Raw genomic sequence first — 14,349 nt, forward strand, 5'->3', positions numbered from 1 at the left:
TGCTCCACCTACCTGTGCTCTCTCTGTCAAATAAACAAAAAAAAAATCCTTTAAAAAATCGTTAAAAAGATGGTTTTACTGCCTTAAATTACTTGACTACACAAAATTCCAAAATATAAATTAATATGTTGCTATATAAATTCTACTTAGGGTTGTATCATGATAAAAATAAACTGCAAAACACCCCTAAAAATAAATTCCACCAAGTAATATTAGTAACCTAAATCAACCAATCTGAAATGTTTTGATTTCTTCATATATTTACTACAAAATGTATTCTCTATAAAGAATCATAAAGATGCTGAGCAGGAAAGTTGGCAATTCAAAATTTATGCATTAATGAAAAGATACTAGCTTTTGAATTTTTTTAAAAAATTCTCCAATAGCAAATTAAACCTTAATTTGTTAATAATTAATAACTTAGGTAAAATTATTAGGTATTTATAATCTCTAGATGAAAGGCAATATGTTATTAAAGTAATTGCCACAGCTGGCAAATGAAAACATTCTAAAGTTGCAGAGAAAGAAAGAAAAAGAAAAAGAAAATCCTCAAAACTTTGGGAAAACATTGGTACCATAAAAAGTTTATTTTATTTAATGATATATTTGGTTTTCCGGCAATATGTAGCATAAAGGCCTTTATGCTACATTTTATGCTACTTTATGCTACTATTTAAATAGTAATATAAAAGACCCAAGATAGCAAATATAAGTGTGTGGGCTTAAATATCCTAAAGAAACCAACTCACAGGCTCAATATATATTGACTTCAATTATTTTGTGTATTTTTGGCAAGTAGCTTTAAATCATCAGGGACATATAACAGAGAAAGAGGGTAGAGAGTACTTTGTTCTTGACTTTGTCAACTAGGAAAAGATGGTTCTTCTTTTGAATACTGCTATAATAGCTTGTTATAAAAATTCTTTATTTTAAGAAACCTAGCAGGTAAAGTCAGAAAACATCAAAGCCCACTAATAATTTTTAACGTACACTTTTCTATCTTTAACAGTTCTACTTTTAACCAATCAAGCAACTAAACACAACAATCAAACAATTTATCTTTGCCTCACTCTGCAAATGTGAAAATTTGGGTTCCTTTTATAGCCACACGACACCATGTAAGAAGTCAAGGATGATATTTTTTCTAAATACCTTACTTCTTGATTCTGAATATGTAAAACAGACAGTATATGTATAAAACATGCAGCCCAGGTTTTGGCCAGCTTACTTACCTTGAACCAAGTGAAGTTCTTGCCACTGGGAAGAAAATTGTCAATGCATAAATTGAAAAAAAAATGTTCCTGTTAGGGCTTTCAATTTCTGGATCAAAAATCACCTTTCAGTTTACTTCTCTCCTTCCTTCGTGTACATTTATAATGTAATTAAGCCTCTGTGGGCAACACTACTATAAATAAAGATGTTATGGATTCACTGTCCAGTTGTTAAAACTTATAACCCATAAAGACATTAGAAATCTATTAATTTCAAAACAAAATGCTGACTAAAGCTTTGCAGGCTGTTATTTAATGCACCAAGCAGCCCACATTTAAAATTTCAAACATTTATTACCTAAAAGTGACCCAAAGAATATCTCCAATGACTAAGGCAAAAAAAAAGCCTTAACTTTCTTTGATAAGCACCCTACTTTTTCAAATAACAAATAGTAATAAGACATTATATTGCAAAGAAACAAAAAGGAAAGAACCAAGAGTTACATATTAAAATCTCTGAAGCTGAATAATGGAAACTCCTTCTTTCTTTCTTATTGTTAATTTATCTTCAGTACCTGAGTTAAAGCATAAAGCAGCAAGAGTGCAAGTGATTCCAAACAACTTGGAATTTTATTGTAAACATCCCATAAAGAATGGCAACAAATTAATCCAGTTTTTGTCTTTGAAGATAATTGCTTATAATGACTGGTAACTGCCAAACAAAACATCTTTTATAAACCAAGCCAGTTAGTTTACCTTTCTTTACTGAATTTTAGTTTAACGGACATTTTGTCCATATACAATGTCACATCAACTATTAACTCAATGACTTTCCATCTTAAAATTTTATGGATACTAAGAACAAACATAAGGTACAGTTTTGTTAATACTTTGTAAGGGATTACAAAAGACAAAGTTGGTAAGTTACAGGACAAAGAAATAAATTACTGATTGCCATCACCACAGTATTGTTTAAAGAATTAACATTTCTAGTACTGCCTAATGTGTATCTGGTGACATATGTAAAAACACATTTCCCAACTGGGTTTCTAAATATTTTTGTGATTTTAAAAGTCAATTACCAATGGTGATTACATGTATCAATAGTTTTATTTTTTAGAAAATACTTATCATGCTTTTATATGTCAAAGTCTCATATTATAAATTTAATTAATATAGGTATAAGAATAACAAATGGGCATACATATAAATAAACACACCTTAACTCTAAACTGCAGGGCCTTTCTACTGTACTTCTCCCATCAGTGAATCATAAATTGCCAGTCTTGTTGAAGTGTGTTAAATTAGGTGTAGTCTTTATTGCAGTAAAAGAAGTGAGGATAAAATAAGCAGGAATGATTGAAAAGAAAATAATCAAGGCTATATAAGAAATAAATTCTAGAAACTTGAGGGTAATTCATATTTCACAAAATATAGCACCATGAAAAAATTAACTTTATATCAGAATTTAAACAAAACTTGGTAAACTTTATAATTAAAACTTAGTAAAGAAACTTTACTAAGAGATAAAAATTTTAAAAAGCATGAAAATATTTTCACACTAATTTTTAAAATAAACCTTAAAAGTTATCATACTCTATTTTCAATAAAACTTTCATAAAGCCTCATGGTACCACAAAAATATTGGGGATGGGGTTAACATTTAAAACAGTGAATTGAACTATGTTCATTTTGGAGCTCAGTATGTTAGTAATTGTTTAAAAGTTTGGATATTGAAGTAAACTAAAAATTATATAGGATGTAAATTTCCTTTTTGTGGATGTGAAAATTCCAACTTTAAAGATAAGTACCAGTTGGTAAATGTGCATAAAATAATTCCCAAGATATATAAGCAAGTAATAAAGGTGTTTATCACTACCACAAACATACAAATTTTGAAAAATGCTCAAAAAGTTTTTTCAAAAACTAAGAAGTGGCATTCACATTTTTCTTTTCAATCACTCTGTTATTTTCTGATGACAACTTATAGGATTCCAACAAAACAATAAAATGCAAATCAATCAAATTTCCTTCAAAGTATTACAAGGCTAAATTAGATATCTGAGCACACAGTTGTGCATTATGAGATTTATGAATTTCACTCAATTTCTTAGCCTCTGGGTGAAACAAAGTGCTGTAAGAAGAATTCTAGCACAAGCCTGATCTCTAGGAAGGGAAACATTAAAAGAAACAAGTGTAAGAATAAAAAAAAAAGATAGAGGGACACATGTATCTGATAAAAGCCTAGTTCATCTAGAAGGCATAATGAAATGGATGATGAAGCAGTGTATATACATGCTAAGTGCTTTAAACAGAGGCAAAGACTGGTAGACTGTGAATACAGTTGTCTTCCATACAAAATATTGTTTTTTTAATGTCCGAGACAAAGTGTGTCAAGTTGGGGAAAAAATCTACACACACACACACACACACACACACACACACACACACACACTTTTAGTCATTAAGCTGATAGGCTAGTGAATGTTTTGGAAAGCATCCTATTGCTGGAAGAGTTACACACAGCAATACAGAAGACACAATTCTGTTTTCATAAACAGAAACACATGCTAAGACCTTAAAGCTGGGAATTAAAAGATTATTAGTATTCATGAGAAATATTATAGTTCAGTGACTATTAATATCCAGCATAGGATTAGGTTTATACATGTGTATGTTCTCATGGACCTAAATATAAGTTAATTTCTTAGCAATTCATTTAAGATTTAGACTTTTCTTCAAAATTTCACCTCATTTCCTACTTGCTTTGCTATGCCTGAACCTGAAATTGTTTAAAGGTACTCTAAAAAATTAAAGTGTACATTATTCAATGTGATACAAATTACAACACATTCACAGGAGGCAGCATTACAAACAAGCAAAGTATAAATTGGGGAAGTGTTCAGATATAAAAGTAAAAATACTATCTTCCAAACTTTTATTTTCACATGTATTAAAATAATTTGCATGCAAACAGAAAATAATCTGTTTGTTTTGTAATAAATGGTAAATATGCTCATCTAACATACCCTGGTGACTTTTAAATCCTAATAACTGAAATCAACATTATAGCAAAATGCTGTTCACTAGTATTTTCACAGTATTTCACTACATATAAAATGTGCTAAAAACATCTTCAGCCTTATTCTAATTATCTAAACCTAGAAAATCTTGACATGTGGGAAATAAATGTGGCATTTTTATTTTTCAAAATAAATTATAAATAAAGCTTGAGATAGCTAAAATCACACAAAAAGCAATTCTTCTATATTGGAAGGGGTCAGCTCTTCATAGAAGAATGTCAACATAAAAATTTCACACTAAAATGATACACGTAATACACGTTTGAGTATATCCATGATTTTAAGTAACTATGTTACTTTGATTAGGGTAAGTCAAAGTGTTATTGATTCTAGGAAAATACAGGCACAAATTTAGTCCAAATGCCCATGAGATGAATAATTAAAATAGTGTATTTTAGCAAAAATCAAATGCAGAGTTTCAAATGTGAATGTTTTTGAATTTATAGTATTGTTAAAAGTGTCAGCTGAGTTTAACCAGCAGTAGTTTTGGTTTAGTGAAAAACAACAACAACAACAACAACAACAACAACAACAACAACACTACAACAACAAAAAAAATCAGCTTGATCTACTATTCAGTAACAGAAGTTAGTGCCATTAACAATTCACAACAATACTTTCTTAAAGCCTGAACATCATTTCTACTGCAAGTGAAAATTGCTTAAAGTAGTTAGTACAGGAACAACCCCCACCTGACCCAAACAAAAGAGCAAAGTTATGTGTGTACTCCTTCCTTTGCACTTAAGGATTTTCAGATGCATAAAATGACTAGAAAAATGAAACAAACACATTAGGTTAAGAAATATCCTGGGATTACTAGGCATACATTAAGAAGTTTCTTTTATCTCCAAAGTCTGATCTAAGTGCGACAAATCTGCTGTTATAATAATAGAGATTAATATTATCCACTCACGAAAACAAATTAGTGAATTTGAAATTTCTCATATTTGAGGACTAAAGTTCATCTTGGAATTCAAGCTCATTTACAGAATCATGTGCACTCTATTGCTGTAAACAAGATCGTAAGGGTTTTAAAGATTTTTTAAATATATAAAATAATGACTTGAATATCAGTGTGCATTGTAATGAGGTTCTTTTCTAAAAGATTGTAACAGAAGAATCCTTTGGAATGGTATGAGCAAAACTTATTAAAATTGTCTCAAAATATTTGCTAGCCAAAACATTCCAATTCAAACTAGCTGCTTTGTTACATTTTAAAATTCAAATGAAAACCAATCACTCATAGCTGTTAAGTAGCAAGTGGTAGCAGAGATACATAAGCAGTAGACCAAGTCTACTTACACAAGTATGTACTAAGAAAAGCCTAAGGTACAGCATACTACACTTATGAAAGTTTGTTAATTACAACTATTAATTTGAGAGCCAATACAATTATTAACAACCTCTCAGCTTATAACATATGAGTATTCATTCCTACCAAGCTTGTTCTATTTTTTTTTTTAGTCAGTAATGAAAAACAGCATTTATTTTCCTTAACATTTCCAGTAGTTGTAGTTAATAGAGGTAGCTGAGCTACTATTCAAAGAAGTGATTCTTTGTGGATGAGGATTTTTTTTTCAAATGTTTAAGTTATTCTTTAAACTACACAAGTTCTATTAATGCAATAAAATATAATAGGAAAAAGAAAATGGATGCAAGAAACTTTTGCATTTGGCACCTTGTCTAGATTGATACCTCAAATACTCTTTTTTAATAAAGTTAATGCAAACATCAGGACACATCACAAAGATTTGCTACATATTTACAAGGCACCAACCCTTTCTCACCTTTAACATGAATTAAACAAATCAATGAAAAGCATATCAAGTTCCCCCCACCCCCAAAAAACTGTAGTATAAATATATACTTCAGTTCAGTACAATTCATGAAAGTTTGGCCTGGGAAGAGTAAAATAATCCAGATCGTTCTTACAATATAGAAACTGTAAACATTTAATAGCTGCCTATAGGATTGGTGTATTGTGCAAAAGTTATTACTGGGTACAAGAATCAAAATGGCAAAAACAAACTATATAAAACTCTGTAAGAAGGTGCTATACTTCTGTGATACAAAAGCAAAAGAGGGATATTCAATTGAGATAAAAATGTCATGCTACTCCTAAGAAGCTGAATGCTCCTTTAATGTAGTAAATCTGTAGTGTGTTTGTGATGTGTTGTGTGTGTGTGTGTATATGTGGGCAGAATTTTTTTTTAATTTAAGGCCTAATGAGTAAGGCTTCTTTGAACAAATGAAGTGTGGAGATCAAAAGTCTTGAAACAAATGTATACTGGCATAATGGAAAAGCACCAATGTGAAAGGAAGCAGAAGTCCCCACACAACTTGCTTTGTAGATTTCCTAGTAAATTCCCTGCAGTAGAAGGCCATTGAATTTTTTAAATTACTCTAAATTTATTAACTGTTAATAATTCCATCCCATGAGATGGCTAACCCTGGCTTTTTCTGTCATTTTACGCACTCTGCCTGATCTGGATGTACCAAGATTCAGAGGATCTTCAGTGGACACAAAATTGTCATTATCAGAATCATCATTATATAAAACAGTCCTCCTGCCTTGGTTTCTTGTTTTAATTCGAGGCAGTCTACTGAAACGTCCTGAAAACATTGTATCAAATTCATCATCTGCAATACGTGCACGTTTGGCTCTGGTGGCTCCTCTAGAAGCACCTCTTCCTCCTCTCCCTCGCCCTCTCCCTCTAGTGGCACCTGCACCTCTTCCTCGACCTCCTCGTCCCCTGCCTCCTCTTCCTCGGCCTCCTCTACTCCATCTACCCCATCTTCCCCATCTGCCCCTTCCTCCTGTGCCTCTTGTCTTCCAGTTTCTTTTTCCATTGGCATATTGCTTTAGTTTTCTTTTAGGCCTGGTTTGTATGAATTTGCTATAGTCATGGTCTCCATCTATATAATCTTGATCTGTTCTGGAAGTTGATTCAGAATCAGAATCAGAACCACAGGTACTTTCAGAACTTAAACTGGATCCTAACTCTCCACTCTCTGAGGAGGACAAATGTGATTTCTCCTTTGTTTCTTTTTTCTCTTTCTCTTCTCTTCCCATGTTTTCTTCTTCTTCTGATGCACTAAGTAGTTTTCTTTTGATTCCTGTCCGAGACTCTCTGCCATCACCATTTGTAAGGGGTCCATCAAGGGAGTGATCTAAATGAAGATGAATAATTTTTTGAAGTTAAGCTTTGACATTGAAGATAGTTATTTAAATTCAAAAGTAAAATAAAAATTCTATCAAAAAATACTTAGCACCCAAAGATAGATGGGGTAAAGTAATGGAGAATATTGGAATATAGATTTAAATCTGTTAAAAATGGAAGATACTAATGTTCTGAATTTTGTCTGATTGTGTTTTGGGGGGTACAGGGAGGAGAGTATGGAGGGATAATAGATGGTGAGGAAGATGAGCAGAAATTTCAAGGGCTTGAACTCTATATAAAGAATTATGTAAGAACATGTATCAGAATAACTTCATTTGTTTAATGAGTATTTACTGTTACCTACTATATTGCTGGAAGTTTGAAATGTGGCAATAATGAAACAAAGTCCTTGCTCTTTGAATTTACATTTTAGTGGGGAAAGCATGATAGACAATGAAATAAATTAAAAAAATACAATTTCAAGTAATGACACATGATATATAAAAAAAGAAAAGAGTATTAAAAAGTCTCGTGATAAAAAATAAGAAATAAATAAAAAATTTAAATAAAAAAAATCTCATGTGTATACATGGTGCATATTTTAGATAAGACACTTTCATGTAGAGGTAGTATCTGAGAAAAGAACTGAATGAAATAAGATCTGGGAAAAGAACATTCCATTGGAGGAAAAAGAAACCCACCGTAACTGGAATGGAAGAAAAAACAGAGTGGAAAGAGATAACTGCCAGGGATGAAGGGTTTTAGAACAAGAAAATGACAGGATATGATTTATATTTTTAAAAGAGCACTATGGTTCTTGTACATAGAACAAATTATAGAAGGGATTAGAAGCAGAGACCAGTTGGGAGACCACTGCAACTGTCTAGATAAGACATGATGAGGGATGTACCAATAGAGGTGATGAGGAGTGATTAGATTTGGAGTGATTCCTTCTAGAGGAGCCATCAGAACCAACCTTTTATTTTTGAAGTCTGAACTAACAGGAATTGCTGATGGATTGGATATCAAGTGGTAAGCACAGAATGAAGGTCAACTCCAGGGTTTTACAGCCTGAGAAACTAATTGAATGGTAAAGATATTTTGCTAAGTTGGAGAATACTGAAAGAGGAATAGGTTTAAGCATTCTGGTAGAAAAAAAAATCAAGATTCCAGTTTTAAATACTACTAGAGTTCCAAGTAAAGACAATTAATTAAAAAATAAATAAAAAGAAAAAGAAAAAAAGCAGGTAGATATAACTGTCTAGTGATCAGGGCAGGCTCATTTAAAGGTAGAGATATAATTTTGGAAAATTTCAGTAAGAGATAACATTTAGGGTCAAGAGAACTGAGGGTACTTATTAAGAGAGCAAAGAAAGAAAGAGAGTGTGGTCAATGACAGACTTGGGATATTCCAGCATCTGAAGATAAAGAACAACTGGCAAAGATAATTGAGAAGGAACAGCTAGTGAGGTAGGACAAAAACAGGAGTGGACTCAAAACCTTGGAAGGAGCAAAGATTAGGGTTGTATGTGAAGCATAGTAACAAGATTAGTTTAATAGTCTAGATGTTATAGACTGGATTGTGTTCTTCTCTCAAAAAATATACATATTGGTTTTAAAGAAGATGGCAGTGGAGTAGGAGAACCCTAGGCTCATCTTGTCTCACAAACACAACTAGATAACAATCAAATCATCCTAAATACTGCAGAAATCAATATGAAGACTGAAAGAACAAACTCCACAACTGAAGGGAGAGAAGACGCCATATTAAATTTGGTAGGAAGTATGCAGATGTGACTTAGGAGAGAAATGGATAATGGGCACTGCAGAGGGGAGGGAGCTACAGTCACAGAGAAGGGCGTTAGAGCAGAACAAACAAGGGAATGCACAAGGAGAATATTTACCCAGAGCCACTGGCTTGGAACATGAGAAGGGCCAATTTTCATGAGTTCTTAAAACCAGTGAGGCTTAAAGCTCACAATTTTAAAGGTTAGTAGGCATGGCTGGGACAAAGCCCTGAGGGCACTGCTCTGCTCTTGGAGAGAGAAGGCAGGCAAACAACCTGGTGAACAGAACATGGAAACAACGATTTGAAGGATACCTGGGAAACACAGGAGGGAGATTATTCAATCTCCTTGGAGGGCTTTCCTGAGAGGCAGCTTTCATATAGAGATGCCTCTCCAGAAACAAAAGAGCAGGCCAGAGCCATTTCCCTCCAGTAACCCTCAGCATAAACACAGAGCTACCAGTGGGAAACAGTGTAGCCCTGACAACAGCTGATTAACTTGCTTATACCAAGTCTCACAACCCTGCACTGGGATTGCCCATCTTAGTCAAGTTTGCCTCAGTCCCAGCACGTGTACCCATCCCCCAGAATATTAGCACAAGCCCCTATCACACCATGTCTCTAAAGCCTGTTGCAGTTTTTTTTTTAAAGATTTTATTTATTTGACAGAGATCACAAGTAGGCAGAGAGTCAGGCAGAGAGAGAGGAAGGGAAGCAGGCTCCCCGCTGAGCAGAGAGCCCGATGCGGGGGCTCGATCCCAGGACCCTGAGATCACGACCCGAGCCGAAGGCAGAGGCTTTAACCCACTAAGCCACCCAGGCACCCCAAGCCTGTTGCAGTTTTAAAGGTCATCAGGATTATCTGGGATAGAGCCTGGAGGGCACTGTACTTCTGGAGAGAAGGTAGGCAAAAAAACCTGGAGGTGTACAGTTTGAAAACAGAAAACTAGAAAATGCTTGGTGCACACAGGTGGGAGATTATTTGCTCTTCTCAGAGTGCTTCCCTGAGAGGCAGCATTCATGGAGACTGCTCTCAGGGAATGAGAGCTGAATGGTACCATTTTTCTCCCCTGCTCCTCAGCATAAACAGAGCCAGCTGCAGAAAGCACCACAGCACATATACTGGCTGCCTAACATGGTTACACTATGTCCCACACCCCAACTTTCTGATGAGACTGTCCTTCTCAGTCAAGCTTGCCCCAGTACCAGAATGGGGGGCTCCTCCCTCAGAAGATCAGCAGAAACCCCTGCCCAAACCATGTATCCCTATAAGAGTTTTACAGGGCTTCAGTTGGAGTAGAAATAGCATCAGGTCTCATTTGATAAGCAGGCCAGAGCACAGTAGTTAAAGCTCACACCACTTTTTGGCTAAGGAACAAATACAGTAAACTGCAAGCAAGGAAAGCCTCTGCAGGCGACTGGCCTGAAGGACAGAGCAATCAAAACACAACAGCAGAGTATACAAAGAACATAGCAGAGAGAAATCTCAGAAGTGACAGGTACTAGAAACTAAATGACTGTTTCTTCACAAAGCCATTAATTTCAGGACCAGGAAACATACTGGTTTTCCTAACACACAGAAGAAGGCAGAAACCTAGATAAGATGCCAAGATGCAGGACTTCATCCCAAATGAAACAACGAGAAAAGATCACAGCCAGGGATCTAATTAAAGCAGATATAAGTAATATGCCTGGTCCAGAATTTAAAGCAACAATCATATGGATACTCACTGGGCTTCAGAAAAGAATGGGAGACATCAAGAAGACACTTACCACAGACATAAGAGTTAAAAAACAGAAATGAAGAATGCTATAAATGATATTGGAACTTGATGCAATGACAAGCAGGCTGGAAGAAGCTGAGGAATGATTTAGTAATATAGAAGACAAAATAATGGAAAATAATGAAGCTGAACAATATGCAGAGAGAATTATGTAATATGAGAATAAACTTAGGGGACTTAGTGATTCTATCAAATGTATAATCATTCTTATTATATGAGTCTCAGAAGAAGAAGAGAAAAAAGGAAGCAGAAAACTTATTTCAAGAAGTAACAGCAGAAAACTTCCCTAATCTGGGAAAGAAAACAGACATCCAAGCCAGGAGAAAAGAGAACTCCCATCAAAACAAATCAGGCCAACACCAACACATATTGTAATTAAACTGGCAAAATCTGTGATAGAGAAAAAAATCTTAAAAGCAGCAACACTAAAGGAATCCTTAACTTACAAGGGAAGATCCATAAGGCTGGATGGAGATTTCTCAATAGGAACTTGGCAAGCCAACAGGAAGTGACATGATATATTCAATTTGCTGAATGGGAAAAATCTGCAGCAATGAACACTATCCAGTAAGGCTGTTACTCAGAATAGAGGAGACATAAAGGGATTGCCAGATAACCAAAAACTAAAGGAATATATGACCATGAAACCAGCCCTGCAAGAAATATTAAAGGGGTCTTGGCATGGAAAGGAAGGACCAAAAGTGACAAAAACTAGAAAGGAACAGAGAAAATCTCCAGATACATTGACAAAACAAGTAATAAAATGGCACTAAATACATGTATATCAATGATTACTCTGAATGTAAATAGACTAAACACTCCAATCAAAAGACACAGGCTGTCAGGAGGCAAAAAAAAAAGAAAACCCACAAGAACAAACAACATTAAAAAAAAAAACAACAACATAGAACAGAACCAAAAAACCAAACAGACAAGAGCCATCTATATGTTGTCTATAAGAGAATGATTTTAGACATAAAAACACCTGCAGATCAAAAGTGAGTGGATGGTGAAACATTTATGACACAAATGCATGTCAACAAGTATGGAGCAGCAATATTTATAACAGATAAACTAGATTTTATTTTATTTTTTTTAATATTTTATTTATTTATTTGACAGACAGAGATCACAAGTAGGCAGAGAGGCAGGTAGAGGGAGAGGGAGAAGCAGGCTCCCCGCCGAGCAGAGAGCCCGATGTGGGGCTCCATCCCAGGACCCTGGGATCATGACCTGAGCCGAAGGCAGAGGCTTTAACCCACTAAGCCACCCAAGCGCCCCGATAAACTAGATTTTAAAACAAAGACTGTAAGAAATAAAAAAGGCTATATATCATAATAAAGCAGACAATACAACAAGAAGATGTAACAATTGCAAATATTTATACACCTAATATGTGATCACCGAAATACATATAACAATGAATAACAAACATAAGGAGATTAATAATAACACAGTAATAGGAGGGGACATAAGTACTCCATTTATATAGATGGACAGATAATATAAATAGAAAATCAACAAGAAAACAATGGTTTTGAGTGCCACACTGACTCAGATGGAGTTAACAAATAAATTCAGAACACTCCATCCTAAAACAGCAGAATATACCATCTTTTCAAGTCTACATGGGACATTCTCCAGAATAGATCATGTCCTACATCACAAATCAGGCCTCAACAAATACGATAATACTGAGATCACACTACATATCTTTTCTGAATACAATGCTATGAAATTTGTCAAGCACACACAGAAAAAAAAATGTAATGACCACAAATACATGAAGTTTAAACAACATGCTACTAAACAATAAATGGTTCAACTAGGATATTAAACAAAATGTATAAAAACAAATGAACATGAAAACACAAAACTATAATACAAAACATTTGGGATATAGCAGAAGCAGTCCTAAGAGGGAAGTATATAGCAGTATATGCCTACCTCAAAGCAAGAAAAATCTCAAAGAAACAACTTAATCTTACAACTAAAGGAGTGAGAAAAAACAACAAATGAAGCTTAAAGCCAGAAAAAGAAAGAAAATAATAAAGTTTAAAGCAGGAATAAATCATAGAAAAAAGAAAACAATGTAACAGATCAATGAGACCAGGAGCTGGATCTCTGATAAAATCAAGAAAACTGAGAAACCTCTAGGCAGGCTTAATCAAAAAGAAAAGAAAGGACCCAAATACGTAAAGCCACAAGTGAGAGAGGAGAAATAACAACCGATGCCACAAAAATACAAAAAATTGTTAAGAGAATATAATGAAAAACTGTAATTCAAAAATTGGACAACTTGAAAGAAATGGGTAAATTCCTAGAAACATATAAACTACCAAAATTGAAACAATAAGAAATAGAAAACCTCAACAGAACAATAACCTGCAAAGAAACTGAATCAGTAATCAAAAATCTCTGAACAAATAAAAGCCAGGACCAGATGGTTTCATAGTTGAATTCCATAAAACATTTACAGAAGAGTTAATACCTATCCTCAATCTATTCCAAAAATAAGAAAGGAAAAGAAACCTCAAATTTATTTGATGATACCAGCATTACCCAGATTCCATAACCAGAGGAAGACTCTACTAAAAAAGAGAACTGTAGGCCAATATTGATGAATATGGATGCAAAAATTCTCAATAAAATAGTAGCAAACTATTATCTCACAAAACAAACTGGGGGTTGCTGGGGGGAGGTGGGGTTGGGAGAGGGGGAGAGGGTTATGGACATTGGGGAAGGGTATGTGCTATCGTGAGTGCTGTGAAGTGTGTAAACCTAGTGATTCACAGACCTGTACCCCTGGGGATAAAAATACATTATATGTTTATTAAAAAAAAAAGAAAGAAAGAAAGGATGAATACCCAACTTTTGTAGCAACATGGACGGGACTGGAAGTGATTAGGCTGAGTGAAATAAGTCAAGCAGAGAGAGTCAAGTATCATATGGTTTCACTTCTTTGTGGAGCATAACAAATGACATGGAGGACATTGGGAGATGGAGAGGAGAAGGAAGTTGAGGGAAATTGGAAGGGGAGGCGAACCATAAGAGACTATGGACTCTGAAAAACAATCTGAGGGTTTTGAAGGGGCGGGGGTGGGAGGTTGGGGTAACCAGGTGGTGGGTAGTAGGGAGGGCACGTATTGCATGGAGCACTGCGTGTTGTGCAAAAACAATGAATACTGTTTTGCTGAAAAAATAAATTAATTAATTAAAAGTATAAAAAATAGTAGCAAACTATTTTATACAACAATACATTAAATACATACAATAGATTAAATACAACAATAGATTAAAAGAATGATTCACCACAATAATGGG

The 14,349-nt window shown here is 34.5% G+C and overlaps 1 protein-coding gene across 4 annotated transcripts in view; it reads right to left on the reverse strand.

The window, feature by feature from the left end:
- Nucleotides 1-1,958: 1,958 nt before the first annotated feature.
- BRWD3 (bromodomain and WD repeat domain containing 3) overlaps nt 1,959-14,349 on the reverse strand; it is a 235,373-nt gene continuing 222,982 nt past the window's right edge. For 3 of the 4 annotated variants that reach the window (XM_045995124.1, XM_045995126.1, XM_045995127.1), the window contains one exon: nt 1,959-7,465. In XM_045995124.1, the coding sequence (XP_045851080.1) occupies nt 6,714-7,465 (752 nt within the window). In that variant the 3' untranslated portion in view covers nt 1,959-6,713. Of the gene's footprint in view, nt 7,466-9,382; nt 9,518-14,349 lie in introns of those variants that run through there. The other variant, XM_045995125.1, reaches the window with a different exon arrangement.

Source organism: Meles meles, chromosome X (genome assembly GCF_922984935.1).
Source record: "Meles meles chromosome X, mMelMel3.1 paternal haplotype, whole genome shotgun sequence".
Taxonomy (NCBI): domain Eukaryota; kingdom Metazoa; phylum Chordata; class Mammalia; order Carnivora; family Mustelidae; genus Meles; species Meles meles.